This window comes from Phalaenopsis equestris, unplaced genomic scaffold, assembly GCF_001263595.1.
Source record: "Phalaenopsis equestris unplaced genomic scaffold, ASM126359v1 Scaffold000036, whole genome shotgun sequence".
Taxonomy (NCBI): Eukaryota; Viridiplantae; Streptophyta; class Magnoliopsida; order Asparagales; family Orchidaceae; genus Phalaenopsis; species Phalaenopsis equestris.
In genome coordinates, this window is record NW_018164478.1 from 3213888 (window position 1) to 3234252 (window position 20365).

A 20365-nucleotide genomic window follows, 5' to 3' on the forward strand; every position below is an offset into this window, starting at 1 on the left:
CGGCTGCAGCAGGGAAATATGACGTGGAGCGGTGGGGAGCAATGTGGGAAAAGGACGGAAGGGTTGGAAGGCAGAAACTGCGGAAAAAACAGCTAAGGAGGGGCATTTTTCGAGCGATGGCAACATGTACGGCGATGGCGGCAGCGGAGGAATGAATACGAAGGCGAGGATGATTGAGGATCACCACCTCGGAACGAGACACGGCCGGAACATCACTCGTCCTTGGATACAACCCTAGAAATGAATGAAAGGAAAGAGGAAACTCGCTAAAAATTAGAAATAAATGAAAAACTTGTCGCTCGGTTTAGCTCGGTTTAGCTCTGTGTTGTTCGCATGAACCAGTGCCGAGTGTCCGGCTCCTATAGCGGGACACGCTCACAATAGCCTTAGGGGATTGGTGGAGCTTCGACCTCATTTGTTGAAGCTTCTGTTTGCAAGTTGACGGTGACAGAGCTGCTATAACCTCTTAGGCCTGATGAATCTTCGACTGTGGCCTTAGAAGCATCCGGATCCCACTATCGACTGCACTGTCTCCCAAAACACTCGAAGAGTTCTCCCCACTTAAAAGCAACAATTCATATCGGTCCAACTTTCTGGGGGTACGCTGATGAAATGAAATGAGACTGTTTGGTATATTCTATTGAATCCTCCCAAAGTAACCCCAGGCTGGCTCAAATTGATATGAAGTGAGGGCAGCTCGGATCTCCCCAAACGATGGTGGTCGCGGCAGTAACCTATCGAACAGGATGTCCTGAAACTCTCTTTGTACTAGCTGACATGTGTCTGAAACTATCTCTCATGTCTCGGTCTTCTCTACCATCGCCAAAACTGATCCTCCGGGCACTTATTTTTGATGACTAGGGCGCCCATAAACTCCGGCTCCATGACAGGTAGAAGAATTATGCGCTTGCATCCTTGGCGAAGGAGTATGTGTTCTTGAACTTTTCATGTTGAGTTTGACGATCAAACTGCCACGATCTCCCCAACGGGATGTGGCAGACATCCATGGACACCACATCGCACTACATCTAATCATGCAACTGATTCTCGATTAAAAACTCGGCGAGGAGCTTTCTGTTGATGTTGACTCTATTTTTCTTCTCCAACCACATCAAGAAATAGGTTTGGGTGTGCTTATGGGTTGTGAGGGTTACTTGTCCACCATTTATATGGTTGTCACATTCTTCCTGCTCCCTCCACCCATGATAAGAATGGGTATTTTTGTAGTCACAGTGCAACAGATGTAGAATATATTGTGGCAAAGCCACTGCTGCTCCAACGTAGCCTAGGACTGAAGGACCCGTCGAACCACCAGCATCTCACTCTCATTCAAAGGAAGTTGGTACTCTTCACCCTATCCTTTAGCCGTCTGTTCGTAGAACACTTCCTCCACTGCACCTTTTTCGGTTAAGGACACAACTCAGCTCGTCAAGCAACTCGAAGTGATGTGTCCAAAATAAGGGTGTGAGTAAAGCCGACTCGTGAGCCTGCTCGAGCGTGACTCGATAAATGGCTCGAGCATTGAGCTCAATAAGCTAACAAGCCAAGCTCAAACCAGCTCCAACTTGACTTGTTGGCTCGTGAGTTGGTTCGTTCAAAAATTTATTAATATAAAATATACTCAAAATATATTAAATTTCAAGACTTTATCTTAAAGGTATTAAAATTATTTAAAAAATAGTATTTTGTATTATATATTAGATGATTTCTTATTATTCATCTCTTAATTGTTCATTATATTTGTCATCTTATTATAAAGCTAGCTTAAATTAATATCATTTTTATCTCTTTTATAATAAACAAGTCAGCTCTTGAGCCGGATCGAACTCGTAGACTGAAGCTCGAGCTCGAACTAGAACTCGACAAAATTAATCAAACTTAAGATTAAGCCAAGGGTGTCTCGAGCTCGACTCGACTCGTTTACACCCCTAGTTCAAAACCATGACATCTAAAACATTTCCTAGTTGGGACTGTAGCGGTCGTCTTAATTTTCTCAGGCTTCTTCTAACTCAGAGTGACTCTATCCAGGTCCTAACCAGTCTGTTCCACTCTTTGAGGCGTACTCCTCTTGAGATCTCTGACTGTGGGTGGTTGTCTGATTGGCGATAATTATTTGCCCTGCTTCTGTTGTCTCTCCACATTCAGTGTTGAGGTATGAACATCCCTTGGTGTCAAATAGGATTACAACTAGACCACATTACTGATGGCGGGTTTCAGGCCTCACAAATACCTAGCTATGGTGTGCTCCCGTCTCTTTCGGCTCACACTTCAACTTAGGCTGCATAAATTATGTTGCTTACTCCTAAGATAGCGCATTCTGCTGCAATTAATGGAGCTTCAAGAAGAAATCCTGACGGTAGTGCGGGGTAGGTATTACAGCTGCATCGCATTCTTCATTTTCTCCAAAGTTATTTTAACCCGTCCTCTCTGTCTCTCCCTCTTCAAATTCTTCATCACAAAGAAGCATTCTTTTTCAGCTTGATGGCATTGAGCTTCATTCTTTTGTTATCAGACACCTCCTGTTATTAAAATATCCTCTCAACTATTTGCATCCACTCGAGAAAATCAATTGGATCCATTCTCCCCTCGAAGTCCGGTAGAACCACCTTCATTTCTAGATCTCCATATCCTCCAACAAAGGTGTCATCTTTATATCTTCCAACATACATCGCATCTCTGTATCTTCCAAAAGACAATTCATTTTTGTATCGTCCAACAGGCACTGCATCTCTGTGTTCCAACAAGCACCTTATCTCGTTATCATCCAATAGGCACCTCATTTTTGTATCGTCCAACATGCACTTCATGTTTGTATTTTCCATTATGCAATTCATCTCTCGGCCTGCTCTAATATTGTATCCCAAAGCGCCCTGGTCGATGTTCCTCTCCATTAAAAACATCCCTACAAAAGGAATTTGGATGCTCTTCTTGCTTTCCTCCACGAATTTCACTATTACGGTCGATGATGGTCCTACCCTGGGTCCTTCCATCAATAGTATTGAGCCATTGTAGCATTTGACGAGTAATCGTTATATGTCGTCCATGGTAAATCCCTGATCAGGTGTCGGGAATTATCTCGATGGTAGCGTGGTTTAGAATTTGGTTTTAGATAGGTGGAACAAGGTGTGTAGGGGCGATATAGGACAGGAGAGGAAAAATTTGAGTGGAGATAGAGTTGGTTATGGGCAGATGCTAGATACCCTATCATAAGACTAGGGTTAACCACACGTTGAAAGTAAAATGCAACAATAGAAACAAACAAACACAACTAAAGTGCATCCCAAGGGTGGTGGAGGTCGGCGAGGTGGGTTGTAATGGGTAGGTTGGGATGTTGGAAGGTGGCATATTCAGCAAGTAAGGTTTCTAGAGGGTGGTTCCGGTGCGGTAAGGCTTGTGGGTGGCTGGAACAGCAACAAAACAGCAAAGAGAATGTATTGTGGGCTGCAATAGTGAAAGTGGAGGGCTGGGATAGTGAGGGCAGTGAAGCGGGAGGCCGGGACAGCAGTTGGGAAGGAGGAACTGCGGTAAGACAGTAAGGACAGCTGGTCTGGGGCAGCTGCGGCAGCGAAGTATGACATGGAGCGGTGGGGAGCGATGTGGAAAGAGGGCGAAGTGTTGGAAGGCGGAAACTACAGAAAAAACAGCCAAGGAGGGCTGTTCCCAGACGACAACAGCAGGTACAAACGGCAGCAGTGAAGAAACGAATGCAGAGGCGGGGAAAGTCGAGGATAATCACCATTCTGAAATAAGAAACAACCGAAGCACTACTCGCCCTTAAAAACAGCCCAAGAAAGAGAAAACTTAGATGTTGATGGCTGTTCGGAAAAAAAAAACATAAGAAAAACTCCAATCAAAACTCTAATTCAACACATATATAGGAAAAACTAGAAAAGAATGAAAAGAAAGAAGGAAACTCGTCAAAAATTGGAAAAGAATAAAAAATGAGCCACTTGGTTTGGCTCTGTGCCATTCGTGTGAATTGGTGCATGGGCTTTTGGCTCCTATAGCAGGAGAAGCCCGCGTCAACCACCTTTACAAAAAGTTGCAACTACTCCAAAAGAACCCTAAATCACCATTGCTCAACTGCAACGCTTAACCACAGAATAACATATTTGAGTGGTTGAATCCTAATTTCCGTTGAAACCTTATCACCCGAAAGTTAGATTTCATTATTGGGTTTTATTGGAATATTTGTCTTTCATTCGTTTATTTGCATTTTCGAAATATTGTTCACAGCAAGAGCCATTTGTTGTAGTCAAAGTCAGGAGAGGATTCAGAAGATTTCTCTTATTGTGCGAGCCCCATGAAGAATTAAAAAATAATAATAATAATAAATCTTTACTAATTGGTAGAACCTTCTAAACTTCCTCAGGATGCAAATGCGAACCGATACTGCATGGACAAGAAGAAAGAAAATAAAAACATAAATTCAATCAGATACTCATGCACTCAATATTTTCCATTTTCACATTTTACCACACCAAGAAACTGTAGTACATCATCATTCATAATTTCCATGGCATTCCAGTTATTAATAGCTTTAACGGAGTCAAACAGCTTCTATTGAAAACAAAAATCTCACCATTAAAACCATATCCCAGAATTAAATATAAAGTAGAAACGTGATCAAGTAGATGTATTCAAAGAAAGAATTAAGAAAAATGTTGGATAGCAATTTTTTTAAACAAAGTGAAGACGATTGTTTAGATACAATTGTGCAACCGGACCAGTGAAAGTAAAATAATCTTAATTATGACTAGATGAACAAAGTTAGGAATTAATTACTGAAAAAATTCTATGAAAGCGTGTAGACTAATAATATTACTAGAGCAAAATGAGGAAAAAGACCTTACCAGTTCCCAGGCTTCAATATTTATCTCCACATTTTTATGAAGAAATATGCTGTTCAAAAACAGCGCAATATAAGTAATACAAAAGATATAATCATAGGCCACCGGTAATAGAACACAGCATATCTTTAACTTGATATATCTTCACATTGAGAAAAAACAAGTAGTGCCGCGCTATAAATGATCCAAGAGACGCTCAAGCAAGTCTTCCAGGTTTGAATATATGTCAGATGACTTAAAAACAAAGGGGCCGTATGGGATCATTTTTGTTTTTTGTTTGTTGTTTTTTGTTGTTCATTTTTATTGGGTTTTGTTTATTTTTTTATTTGAAATAAAATGTGTTTGGTTGTAATGATTGTTTTTAAAAATACTCAAAACACATAACTGTTTTTAAAAACAAGTTGATTTTTAAAAAAAAATACAAAATCAAAAAATGTGAAAATAAACTAAACAAACACATTGTTTTAAACAAAATAAAAAATATAGAATAAAACAGAACATAAAATTGATGTGAAAGGGGCCCTAAATAAATCTCAAGGTCTGATCTAGTTCTCAGTAATTATGGCTACATAATATAGCACCCCAGATAATCCCTCTCATAAAAAATGATTTATTGCAACAGTTTGTTGGACCAAATAGGTGTGATTAAGAAGATTTCTCGAATTGTAGTATTAATTTACCATTTTAAGATACGAAAATTAAGCTTTTTTTGTACTTTAGTCGGATGTGAAATTAAGGAATTTGCATCTTAAATTGAATTATGTAAGCTCCATGTTTTTCATGTTCTGGTCCTAAAAGTACAGCACAGAAGCCATAGTTGCTTGCATTGCGCCATTCTATCCATAAAAGATTTTATGTATATCATCATCAAAAGCTTCACCAATTTACTTTTGCAATTTAGATAGTATGGAATAGGAGACAATGTGGAGAAGAGGAAAAACATTAACGCATTTGGGGAAGTCGTGAGCTGATGGTTAGAAGGGAGTCAATAGATATTTTAAACATGACAGAGATTTCAAAATTGAGAACAACTCCATCAAAATCAGCCATCTTTAACCTCAATCCTATAATAAACAGATTCAATGTATATGCAAAAGAAAAAGAAAAGAACTATTTTCTTGATTTGGTAATTCCGTGTGGGTGTAAGAACCTTTAAAGAATGTAATAGCAGAAAAACATATTAAGAACAAATGTTTGGGTGACATGTACAGGAGTATTATCAAATTAACAATATAGTTTGCACACCAAAGAACATCTAAAATCTTACAGAGCATATGAAACTATCACAATTTACATCAAGTCATAAATTCCTGGCATCAGCAATGTAAGTAGGGAAATGTATATAGAGGAAACTCAGACGATAAGTTATAGGTTAACAATGATGCCATGCACAAAAGTATACATTTTCATCATCTGTTTTTTAAATAGGGTTAGAATATGAGAACCAAATAAATCCTTTTTTCAATTTTGATTTTCAAACTTGGAAGATGGATCATAGTAATGCTTTTGTTTTTTTTAGTTGTAGACTTTCAGAAAAATTTTATTTCATTTATTTTATGACATGATGCACATAACAGGATAAGCTCCTGTCAGGACAATAATAGTTTATAAACAATAAACACGTACAGTAGCAATAACACTTTTAAAATGATTCAGGCAGGCGATGCTGTTAAATGTTTGATCCTCAACATTGATCATCCTTATTACCATTTTGGCTGTTATTTTTTAGGGGCATTTGCATACATACCACCCAATTCCCATGAATTTACATATCTAACTCCTAAACTTTACTTTTTATATGTATAACATCCAAATCTTTCCTATCACATAAAAAATATCACTCTTTTTTAACTTTTAAAAAATGAAACACACCTTATGCATAGGCAAGTTGGTATACAACAACAACAACGGCAAGCCTTTATCCCACTAGGAAAGTTGGTATGTATGTTAAAATTAAAATTTGGGTGGTAGGTATGCAAATACATAACAATTTCTTGGTATGTATGTAAATCTTCCTATTGTTTAACTATGCATGAATCTATGCATGAAGAGAAGATATTTTTTTTAATATAAAAAGAGTTGCATAGGCAGCTTAGGAGAATGATCGTTAACAAATTTCTTTTTGAACAAGAAAAAATATTTGCATCCCTACAGAAGAAACAGATTCCATCACAAAATAAATAGCAATAATGACCACAATCAGTAAAACTTACTGTTCTAAAATATGCAAGTGTAATGGATAGCAACTAACCATATTCCATTGTGAACATCACGGTGATTTGGATGGCCCGAAACTCCATAGTTATCAAATGAAATTAACTAGAGAGAAAAAAGCAATGCAAGTTACTAGCAAAAATTTCCTTATAAGTGAAGATACCTGAAAAAAACTGACAGAGAGAAAGAGAAGAGTTTAACTCTGGGCCGTTTACATCCATACCACCCAATTCTTAATGCACTTACATATCTAACACCTAAACTTCGATTTTCAAATTAATACCGCATAAATATTACATTGAAAATATCACTATTTAAACTTATTAAAAGTGATACACCTTTTCAAGCATAGTCAGGTGGCATATAGGTAAAAATTGAAGTTTAGGTGTTAGATATATAATTACAAAGGAATTGAGTAGTATGGAGGTAAAAATTGAAGGTTAGGTCAAGCATAGGTCAGGTGGCATATCGGTAAAAATTGAAGTTTAGGTGTTAGATATATAATTACAACGGAATTGAGTGGTATGTATGTAAATCTTCCATAATTTTAATGAATGAAAGTTTGCCAGTTGTAAACCAGCAACTTTTTTTTTTTTTTTTTTTTTTTTTTATTTAAAAATCCCACTCCTATTAAAAGGCAAGTAAAAATCTGCCTGGTGGTCGCTAGAGGCATGGGAAGGAATGTTTTGTTTAAGAAACTAAGAAGCTATTTAGTTACCAGGATTCAAAGTGCATCTTTTGAGAATGTATGGTTGAGTAAATTAAGAATATTTTAATTTTTTCCAAGCTATTTGCTTCTTGTAAAGCATATGGAGAGGAGCAATTTTCCCATTTGGTTGCTGTAAAGTTTTAAGTAAGGCTACCACTGAAATGCAATGATAAGATTGCCTACTGATTGTTCAAGCGAATTTTTCCGATTGAAAAGCAACTGGTCATTGTGGTTGGCACAAGTGGCAATAATAGGTAAAAGGTTTATTGGTGTGTTTTACTAGAACGAGGGATTGAATGACTAAATGAGCGACGAAGGCAATGGGAGCAATAGATCTCAATCTTGGAAAGGGACGATGATAGATTCAGTTGAGCTCTTAAAGACTTGATAGTTAGGCAATCATGTTCTAAAAGTCACAGGTGAAACTCGAAAAGAGTCACACAAGGGTTTTTCAAGAGCAAAGGACTACCACAATGCAAACTAATAGCACCCAATTTTTTCCTTTTTTGAGAGTGGGAGGTATCTTTTGTGCATTTCAAATTTAACAGAAGCTTTATTTCGTACCAGTCACTTCGAAAAAAAATCCCATGCAAACCTTTTAATTTACACACCTAATATATGTAACCAACCAATCCCAAAATCATATTACCATTCACATAAAATAATTTTAGAAAAATAAAATTATCCATGCAAAACATTGCTTAAAATTTCAAGCAACGAACCTCTTACCATTCTTTCATATGTTCATATTAATATGGTAAACAAAAAATATTATGCTTATTTTATTTATTTTTGAGATTACTCGAAAAAAAAAAAACTATCTATATCTATCTATATGAAAATTTGAGTTGAAAATTTGAGTTTTAATCAATAGCAATATAAATATAGACTATGGAAACCATCAGATTTGTTCAAACTAAGGCTTTTATGCGTGGAATCTACTTTTATTCAAGCACCCCAAAAAAAATCCATCTTACAATATAAATAATTTAAAACATATGAAACACAAGGAAGAGTAGGCATTACCAAACTTCTAGCAAAATTCCAATGCTCAATAGCCTCTGCTTAGAATTATGGGGCTAAAAACTAAATATGGAAAGCATTTTCCAAGAAAACAATAGGAAATATGCGAGCCATTAGCCAAACTTTCTTTACTGTAAAATGTACACTTAGTTCTCTAACAAACAACAATCAGCCACATGTTATTTATTTCTTTAAATTGCTATAGTTTTTTATAACTCTAGGAGAAAGGTTAAAAATTAAATATAAATTAGTGATTTGTATACATACCTTGGATTAAAAATCACAAGTTATATCTCTAGATATAAAATGACAACCTTTTTTTTTTGTTGAAACATAAAATGACAAAACATAGATGACACGACTGTTGACCTCATTTTTAGGTCACATGCAGCTTCCGGAGTCATATGGAGCTTCTAGAAAGATCACAATGTCTTTGAACCCTAAAAGCAACACACTTGCCCATTTCTAGCCTGGCGTGGTCCGTGGCGTGACCCCGCCCCCAATCCTATGGCCTTTGTCCGTGGATTCTCATCCCGACTTCCCATTCGATCGGATGGCTAAAAACATCTGACAACCGTCGACGATTGCGGAAACCACCAGAGTAATCCAAACCCCATCTAATTGATGGCTCGGGATAGTCGCCGCTACCTATAAAAGGTGGTTGTTCGTCCCGATCGAGGGTTCGGTGTGTGTGTTCAATGTGTGTGTTCTCAGTGTTGTGTGTGCTTGGTGCACTACGTGCTAGCTCTAGAGGTGTGAAGTAATCGGTGAAGGAACCTCCAAACAGTGAACATTTCTTCTTCTCAGAGTGCCTTCTTTAATCTACGGTCTCCTGTCAGCCACAATTTTGTAAGTCTTTCCTCTTTTCCTTTTTTTTAATTTAAGCATTTTAATTTAAGTATTTGAGTTTAAAATATAGTTTACGTTAACTCAATAGTCTTGAATTAGGCTTGGGTTTGAGTTCGACTCGGGTCGACCAGAACCACACCTAATTCTAGTCCCAACAACTTAACCCAAGACCTAAAACCCAACCCAGACCTGACCAAGCTCAGGTCTAGCCCAACCTAACCCAGGTCTGACGCCAGACCTGACCCAATTTAGACCCAACCTAGCTCAGGTCTAGCCCAACCAAACCCAAACCCTAAAACCCAACCCAGGCCTGACCCAATTAGACCCAACTCAGCTCAGATTTAACCCAAACTTACCCAGGTCAACCGAAGTCAACCTGGATAAACCCAAGTCAACTCGAGTCAACCCAAACCTATCCGGGTCAACTCAAGTCAACTTGGGTCAACCCAAACCTATTCGCGTCAACCCAAGACGACCCGTGTCAATCCAATTCTAGCATTAAACTAACTGGGTCAACCCAAACCAGACACAAGCCTGCCCAGGTCAATCCAGCTCAGCCCAGGTTAATCCTAAACTCACCCACAGCTAACTCAGATCAACCCAAGTCGACCCAGTTTAAAACTGAACTACCCTAAATCAACCGAAATCTAATCCAAGGCTATTGTTATTTTATGCATGTCTCCATATTTTATTGTGTTATTTCATGTTCTTTTATGTTATTGCATGTCTTTCATATTCTATTACGTGTCTATTATGTTTCTCAAGTTTAAAAACAAACAAAACAGCAACAAAAATTGAAAATAAAAATAAAAACAAGAACAAAAAACGGAAGCCCCTTCCAGGTGACTTTCTTCTCAAACAAAAATATAAAAATAACAAACTTCAAAACTTAGAAAACCTTGATTATCCAACATGACTGACAAGATCTAGGAATTGAAACAAATGATTAATTGAATATTGAACTTCAAATTATAATTAAAATACACCAAGATAAAGAACTAAAATAGAACCTAGGCAGATCCTACATGAACCCTAGGTTAGCTAACATAGCCACTATAACTTTGGGTCATACACTTACCCTGGGTTAGTCTGAGTATATAAGTCTATCACAGCTTACGTACCTAGCTAGAATTAAGGACTAGGACATACAAAACACATAAACATGCCCCCTGAAACGAAAGGGAATACCTTAGAAGGATGTAACTCATGGTTACTGACCAAGATATTTTAGCCCTCCTCGAGACTATGAATCCCTTGAGCTACGGCATTTAAGGGGAATTCCTTTTTTGAGGCTGGTTATAGTTGAAGGACCAATTTTCTCAGGACGTCGGAAAGCATAGGCATCTTGACCAGGTAAATCATTCTCAGTGTCTAGGTTAGTCCACCTGTTAGGCTTCTTTATAGAGTTTAGGTTCAACTTTCCATCTATAAATTTTCCTACCTTACTCTATAATATAGGGGTTCTGATTAATTCATGTCTATCATTTTAAATATCAATGATTCACCTGTAAACCCTATCTAATCAGCTCAAAGAGCATTTCAATCCTTTCAAACCATCTTCTGGATATGAAACCTACTTTACTAGATAATCAAGCTTTTCTACCCCTTTGAGCTCAAATCATTTAAATCCTTTCATAATTCGACTCATTACATTAATCAAGAGTTTTTTTAAGGGTTCATGACCATAAGGATGTAATTAACTACAAGGACTTGCCCTTGTAGGAAGCAAGACCCCAGAATTAAAATAAACATTATCTTACACCTGTGGTTCCCTAGACCGAAAGAATGCTTTCATCATTCAAGTAGTTAGGCCCATTCCTAAGGTAATATTCTCTTCCTTCTGGAGGATAAATTATACCGCGAAATGACGTGCCCGATCATTTAGTTAGAATGTCTTCCGAAAGGCACTATAATATCGGCGAATAAAAATTTCCCCACTAATTACTTGTCGATCACTCAAGATAGATGTCAATGATAGCATATTACAAATTTTATAGTTAAATCAATTTTGTTGTGTGATAAATCTGCTAATTGCATTAAGAAAATCACCATAAAAGTTCTAAGAAAGCTTATAAATAGGTTGTATAACCACAAATTTGCTGAATTGAAGTGATACAAAAGATTATCAGATAAATAGAAAATTAGACAAATGACAAAAATGAATACCACTTACACAACAACACTTGCTAGTAAGCATGTAACAACAATAACAAAAAGCCTTTATCACACTAAGTGAGGTCAGCTACATGAATCTTTTTTCTCCATTGTTTCCTATTGACTGTCATATTTTCATTTAATTCTAATAAATTTAGATCATTTTTTATACAACATGCCCAAGTCTTTTTAGATCTACCTTTACCTTTCTTAAAATAAGTCAAATCTAAAACATCAACTATCCTAAATGGATCCTCAGACGATCAATGTTTAATGTGACCAAACCATCTAAGACGAGTCTCTCTAATCTTGTCTGGCACTAGAGCCACACTAACCCTTTCACCGATATATATTTTTTCTCTAAGTGTAAAACCACACATCCATCTAAGCAGTCTATCTCGGCAACACTAAACTTAGTTTTATGCTTATCTTTTATAGGCCAACAAATGCGTCATAAAGCATTGCAGGTCTCACTAATATCTTATAAAACTTTCCTTTAAGTCTAAGCGGTACTTTTCTATGAGACAATAGGCTTGATGCATTCCTCCACTTCAACCATCCAACTTGATTTCTAATAATAACATCCCCTATCACCATCACCTTAAACAAGAGACCTGAGATATCTAAAATGTTCAATCCTTTTAATGACTTGATCACTCATTGTTACAATCCCACCACTAGATCTACTATTACTAAAATTATAGTCCATGTAATCAGCTTTAGATCTACTCGAATGAACGCCTTTAGACTCTAAAGTTAACCTCCATAATTTAAGTTTCTTTTGAACTCCTCTAGTCTTATCCACAAGAATGATATCATATGTAGATCCTCCTCATTCTCTATGTACTTCTCCATCAAACCTCTTAATAAATGTGTAGCTTTCATCGTAGACTTGTCAGGGATAAATCCAAGCTGATTTTGAGAAATCTCTGTAGCACGTCTTATCCTATGTTCAACTATTCTCTCTCACAATTGTAATCTATGACACATTAAGTTAGTTCCTCTATAACTTGCTAGAAAGCATGAAGAGGATGACAAGCAAAGTTGAAAAAACAAAATCATGATGATTTGTATAGGCTAGGTATTAAGAAACAAGAAATAATGATGCATCCAGTCTTATGAGTGAAGATAAAAAGATCATAATAACAAATGAATATGCTATAGCATGATGAAAATAATGTTTAATAAATTACATCAGAAGAGCAAGATAAACATAACTATTTAGTATGGCGTTGATTTATCTAAAAAATTAAAGTTGAGTTATCTTTACAAAAGATCATGCAAAAAAAGGTAAGTCCAAATGAGATGCTAATTAAAATAAGAAGTTGTGGGAGATTGGAGTAGTATGATAAACAATTCTTTTCAAAGAAAACTTTAAGGTCATCGATATGTCAAATGTTTGGAGAAGTATCTTAGTATGTGTGTATGTATCTTTAAGGTTGTGGATATATATATGTATATATGTGTGTGCATGTATGTGAATTTATGTATTTGTATGTATACATATCTATGTATGTATGTGTATGTATGTATTTATATGGATACATACATAGATATGTATACATACACATACATACATGCACACATACATAGATATATATATATATATATATAATATATATTGAAGTTATGGAGGAGTTTGAAGGAACATAAACTATAAAAAAACATATTAGTAATAAAAAAAAACAATTCAGCTTTATAATCCAGAAAGAGAAAAGTATCAACAAGAAAACAAAACATCATGAGCTTCCAATGCAAAAATATCCATAATTGTCAGCAAAGTGAAATAACAATACATGACAGATAGCCATTTCAGATATGAAGAGGTCTTACTACATCAATACAATGTTTTTTTATTTCTTCTTCAACAAAAGTTGCTAATAATTGATGACTCCATGGCTTGCCAAATCCATCCTATATATTATGGTAGAAGACAGAAAGGCATGGGCTGAAAATAAATCATGCAACTCTGATATAGAACAATGAAATTACAAATTTACGGTTAGAAAAAAAATGTCGACCTGCAAATCAGGATGGTCAACTATTTTAATTTGTTGAAGTGGAACCTGCAAAATTTTACGCAGATTAGAAAAATCATTGAATAAATAACAATAATTGGCCTACATTCATGAACTCTCGTGACGTTTATTTTAGCTTAGCAAAACATCACCTTAAGTGTTGCACAAGCTCGATAAAGTTCTTCCTTGCGTATATTTCCCTTGCCTTCTGCATTACCTAAAGACGTTTGATGCAAAATAAGTTTATGGTCTCTACAATTCGAATGTTTGAATAAATACTACCAGAATCATAGTGGAAAATCATGTTTTCGAGATGCAAACAAAACCAACTCGCTTACATTCATAGGGGTGCAAGAATAAAAGTTTAATTCATCAGCTCTTGAACCCAACTCACATTTTCTTCTGGAGAAGCTTAAATTTACTTATACCAAAATAAGTATGATGGTTTTTATATCGTAATATGGTTAATATAGACATTATTCTGTAAAGATACAAGTGTGGAGTACTTTATGATAAATGCAATGATTATTGTTTTCGAACATACGCATATTGTTAATGAAATTAACAAATATGCCTCATATGTCCACCTCTTTATTGTGGATTCAACCACAAATGGCGAAGTAAATATTGCAAGTCTGACACAATCAGTAAGGTCAGCTTCCAATATCCAAAAACCAAGGGAAACCAATGAACTAATCAAATTAATTGCTTAGTAATGAGTAAGCATTAGATCAATTATGTGATCAGAACCAGTGTAATTGATTATGAATTAAAAATTTTGAGGCCATTAGAAGCATCAAAAAAATTTTCCGTAATCATCAAACTTCTTTCTATTTATGACCGATCAACAGTATCAACTCAACTGTAGACTGCAATGCATCAGAAAAATCCCACCAGCGATATCCAAAGTCTACCATAGGACTTGTCTGAAGCTAGAAAACCTACTAGTTGACAAGTCTGTAGCTAGAAACTCAGATTTACTAGAAAGTCAACCCAACTTTTTTTTAATACCTGAAACCTATGAATCTTGATTAATAAGATCAATTTTGGCTTCTCCCTCCATCATTGATAGTGCTTCTGTCGGTAATTCAAAAATGGCCATCTAAAGTGTTGAATTCATACCCAACATGATAAATAAAAGTTAAAGTAGAATAATATTTTTCTCTTTCTTCTTTTTTTTTTTAAATTTACATTTTAAGTTTAGCAATTTGGTTAGTAAATATTACTGATCGATATGCTAAATCATCTTGTACAAAATTGAAGTAAAGCATAGATCTATCATCTAGCAATACCATAAGGCTGCAGAATTAGCATAAGGTGAAGCAATATATATTTACAACCCTAAAATTCTGTATCTCATCCAAAATGTCCCAAAAATCATCTTGGCAAAGCCACGGCATGGTAATGACGTAAGTTTTTTTTTGGAAGAGCAACACTCCAAATATAACGAAAAGCAAACCAACTCATGTGCTTAGAAGCAGTGATCATAAAACAAAATACAGACACCATGATCATTTGTTCCAAATTGCACTTCATATACAAAACTAAGACTGACAATTGTAAAGCAAGCCAGCTCAGAAGTTTAGCAGGTACCATAACAAAAAATACCAATGCTAATGATCGTGTGCTATACTTTGAGTTTCATATCAAAAACTAAAAAAAATTGATCAGTATTCTCAGTCAGATCATCACATTGTTGACAGCCATAAGAACATGGCCAATGATTAAAATTGCACAATTAGGTATTGAGACGATTTACATTCATGAGGCAAGGCTAAGCCTCAAAGCATTTTGAGGCATAAGCCTCGAATTTAAAAAATTACATGAAGTAATTAAAATTATATTAACTATAAAATGTAAGGTAAGAAATAATATATTAATATTCAAATTTATTAACACATTAAAAATTAAGACTAGAACATTCTAATAAAGTACAACAACAAGCCTTTATCCCACTAAGTGGTGTCGGCTACATGAATCCTTTTTCTTCATTGCGTCCTATTGAGTGTCATATTTTCATTTAATTCTAACAAATTAAGATCAATTTTTATAATTTTTATACAATATGCTCAAGTATACAATAAGTCCAAGTCTTCCGAGTTCTACCTCTGTCTTTCTTAACATAATTCAAATCTAAAACATCTACTCTCCTAACCAGATCATCAAATGGTTGATGTTTAATGTGACCAAATCATCTAAGATTACTCTCCCAAATTTTGTCCGCCGCCGAAGCTACACCATCCCTATCACAGAAATATTCATTTTGCATTTTGTTTCTAAGTGTAAAGCTATTCATCCACCTAAGCATTCTCATTTCGGCAACACTTAGCTTCATGCTTCTCTTTTAAAAGTCAACATTCTGCGCTATAGAGCATTACAGATCTCACCACCATCTTATAAAATTTTCCTTTCAGTCTAAGCGGTACTTTTTTATCACACAATGGGCCCAAAGCATTCCTCCACTTCAACCAACCAACTTGAATTCTACTAATAACATCCTCATCTATAGCACCATCACTTTGAACAATAGACCCAAGATATCTAAAGTGTTCACACCTTTTAATAATTTGATCACTCATATCTACTACTAAAATTACATTCCATGTATTCAGTTTTAGTTCTACTCAAACGAAGGCCTTTAGACTCCTAAGTAAACCTCCATAATTCATGTTTTTCCTAATGTCTTTCTCTAGACTTATCCACAAGAAATATATCATCAGCGAAAAGCATACACCTAGGTACAGCCTCCTATACATGTCCAGCGAGAGCATTCATAACTAAAGCAAAAACATATGGGCTTAAAGCCGATCCCTGATGTAATCCAACGGAAATAGGAAAATATTTGGTCAATCCTCCTTCTCTTCAAACACAAGTAAAAACTCTAGTATACATATCTTTAATGACTTGAATATAAGTCATATCAACACTTTTCTTCCTTATAATTCTCCAAATGATATCTCTTGGAACCTTATCGTAAGGTTTTTCTAAATCAACAAAAATCATATGTAGGTCCTCCTTATTCTCTGTATACTTCTCCATCAAACCTCTCACTAAATGTATAGCTTCCATAGTAGACCTGCCAGGCATAAATCCAAATTGATTATGAAACTAATTATGAGAAAACTTTGTAATGCGTCGTAACTTGTGTTCAATTACCCTCTCCCATAATTTTAAAGTATGACACATCAACTTAATTCTTCTATAATTTGCACACTCTTGTACATCCCCTTTATTCTTAAAAATGGGGATCAAAATATTTTTCCTCCACTCCTTAAGCATCTAAAATTTTAACAAAGTAATAAGTAATAAATTGCGTAAAATTAGAAGTAACATGTTGATATCCTAATATCAAAATTATGAAATAATATGGGTTATACAAACATTAAACTATCAAAGTAAGCTAAGATATTATAATAAAATACTAAAGCATCAAAGCATAACAATCAAAATAAATTCAACATTAATCTTTCTTTTCACTCATATTGTCCCCCACCTTAATAAGAATATAACAAGCCATCAATATTAGAATTTTTAATTTTAAAATCCCTATTACTATCATTAACAAATTAATTTTCATTAGAATCATCAGCATAATGAATTATGATCCCGCATCTTATCCTTAGTCGTATCTATATTCTCCCATTTCTTATCATCTTTAATCTAAATTATTTTTTATTTTTAAAGAATAATAATCAATAAAAATATTAATTAAAATAATAATTACTTTGATAATTAGAATTTCAACTACATAAGTTTTTATGGATACATTTTCCTTTTATTTCTTGTTATTTAGTGTGTAAGGTGTGAATTTCAATAGATTAGATATATTAATATTACATTTAGTTTCCTTTTACAGATAGCCTTAAAATTTAATGCATTACTTGAGGAAAGGTGGTCCCAACCTGGGTGAGGTGTATGCCTCACCTTCGAGAAATGAGAGGTGAGCCTCATTACAATTTTTTTTTAGTAAAAAGTGTTGAGACTAGCCTCAAGGCACTGCTCATATTGCGCAATTTTAAATAAAAATCAAAACATTGTTTGTGCTTTGGCTCCTCTCTTTTGATACATCATCAAAATAAGAAATTTCCTAGGCGAGACATATACAATCCTATGTTTCTATCATATCACAATTTCAAATAACAACAGAGCTTAATAACCTCGTTCAAATTATTTGCATATTTCATTTCTACTGTATATGGATAGTGACATATCTTCCTAAATGTTGAGTAATATAAAAATGCAAAACTTGCCCATCTAAGTTAAATGAGGGATAACCAATGAGTCAGGAATTAAAAAGTTGATCTCAATCTGTAGGATGGAAGTTCAAAATATATTTTCTATAATCTTCCTTACTTTACAAAATAAAATTTCTTCATTTCGCCATGTTAGAGAATTTTCAATTGCAATTAAGAGGCCAATCCAATTTATAATCTAAAAGCCACTTATACAAATATTGAATATCCTTTCCGAAAAAATTAAGGCCTGTTATCATAACAACGTAGCACTTTACAACCCAAAGAAAATTGGTTCAAATCAATTACTTCCGCATGCACATTTGTTGAAGAAAAAATATCCGAGCAATTACAATTTGCACAAAACCAACTTAGCTTACCATTAGATATACACAAAATATAAAGATTAAGCCCATTTGAAGTCAAATAAAGAATGGTTGGAGCAAAGAACCTGCATTAAAACACTAATTAACTTTACTAAAATATTAACATACCCGGTAAAATAAAAGGAAAACAGAATGTCTCCAGGAAGCATTTTACAACAAAAAGAACATTTATAACCATATAATTTGATAATCAAAATGGCCAAGTCCGAAGAAAGTATATTCCTAAGGTAACCTCTATTTGAATCCTCTTCCATGAACAGTCCAAAAAATGTGCCAAAGGCACCTAAAAAAACTGATAAAAAGCAAAATAGTAGGTTGGCAAACAAAATAACTTTATTTATAAGGAAAGCTCCTCTTCTAAAATGCTTAAGAAAAAAATATATTTGCACTGACCCAAGAAACCAACAGGTCCTGTTCATGTTCTTTGGCTTGGCAAGAGCATATAGCCAAGGCCAACAAGGACGTTCAGTTTCAAGATCTATCGTTAAAAAACTTAATGACTTATTAAATTTCACTAATGAACCACATACAGATAGTGACCATTTCATAACAGGAAAACAATATTAGTAAAGATGCTCCACTAAGGAATTATACTTTGTTAGATAATAACCTTGACATTAAAAAAGAGAAAACCCTGTTCCTCCCTCCCTCCCTCCTTCATGGCCATGATGTGTACGGTCAAGGCGATACTCTCTTACTACCCGTAAGGTTCACTTTAGCCTGGCGTCTTAAGATATATGTTTCAAAAACTTCATAACTAAAGGTGGGTACTCATTGGCCTGGTTTACATCACTGAACCACATATAAATAATGATCATTTCAAAATAACGCACCTCAGTTTCGAACCAAATCTATAGGCTTGTGACTTTAATAAAAATAAAGCTCAGGCTTATATGAAGACCTGAGTGATTACCTAAAGAAATTAAGTCTCACGCTCATATTTCTGTTCTGAGTGCCTCAAGGTAACCTTACTTTTATTTTCTACATAACTCTCTTGTTTGTAGAAATTTTAGTACGGGATATACTCATATAAATTTAATTAACAATCAAGTTATGAAAAACAATTTTTGCAATCATTAGGGAGAACTACAATGCACTTATTAATTTCAAAGAATTGAGTTGCCTTATTCTTTAACAGCTAAAAAAATATAAAATTAAAAAATCCAACATAAATTTCAATATAAAAACAAAATTGCTCCTTAGACAATAGATACCAACCCACGTCATAAGTTTCGATCCCACACGTCTCAAGAGAAATGGAATTTCTTTTTTGAATGGCCTCCCACCATTGTTAATAAAATAAAATTAATATGGGTATTCATTAAGCCTCCATTTAAATTCTTAGAACTATTCCTTAATCATCATACGCTTGTTGCATTCCACTCAATTATGTCTTCATCTATTACTAAGACCTGCAGTTTGTTATGACAATCTCGGTACCAACTTACTTGCTATATTCAAGTTGCAACCCCCAAAAATATTATTCCACTTCATAGCTATTACATGAATTAAGCGCGTGTCTACTGTTCAAAGCTTCTTTCACTGGCGAAGACAACTTTTAGTTAACGTAGCTTTAACTTCTGTTGAATTGCTAAGATCGAAATTTGGAGAACTGTTTATCTTAAACCTTAAATTGCTAATCAGCAATAATTAATATTTTTAGACTATTTTGCAGCTATTAACAGTTGCTTCGAATATATTTGCTTTAAATGTCTGCTGCTACTAATTATTGATTTGCTTTTTTTATTATTTTATTTTTATTGCTTTGTTAATTAGCTTACAGAAATATTAATGAAATGACATACGGTCATACTGTTCTTTCTTAATACCGAAATTCTGCAACATTAAACTTATGTTGTCCCAGTTGAGTTATAAATTGTGTTAGCTGCTTCTATCATTAAGGGCCCGTTTGGGACAGCTTATAAGTGCG

The 20365-nt window shown here is 34.8% G+C and overlaps 1 protein-coding gene across 2 annotated transcripts in view; it reads right to left on the reverse strand.

Annotated features, from left to right (window-relative positions):
• LOC110018890 (probable N-acetylglucosaminyl-phosphatidylinositol de-N-acetylase) overlaps positions 1–20365 on the reverse strand; it is a 29151-nt gene that overhangs the window by 5291 nt on the left and 3495 nt on the right. Inside the window, exons 3-8 of one of the 2 annotated variants that reach the window (XM_020716364.1) lie at positions 18430–18500; positions 13970–14034; positions 13821–13865; positions 13633–13713; positions 7102–7169; positions 4854–4902 (exon numbers count right to left, since the gene is read on the reverse strand). In XM_020716364.1, the coding sequence (XP_020572023.1) occupies positions 4854–4902; positions 7102–7169; positions 13633–13713; positions 13821–13865; positions 13970–14034; positions 18430–18500 (379 nt within the window). The remainder of the gene's footprint in view (positions 1–4853; positions 4903–7101; positions 7170–13632; positions 13714–13820; positions 13866–13969; positions 14035–18429; positions 18501–20365) is intronic. The other variant, XM_020716365.1, reaches the window with a different exon arrangement.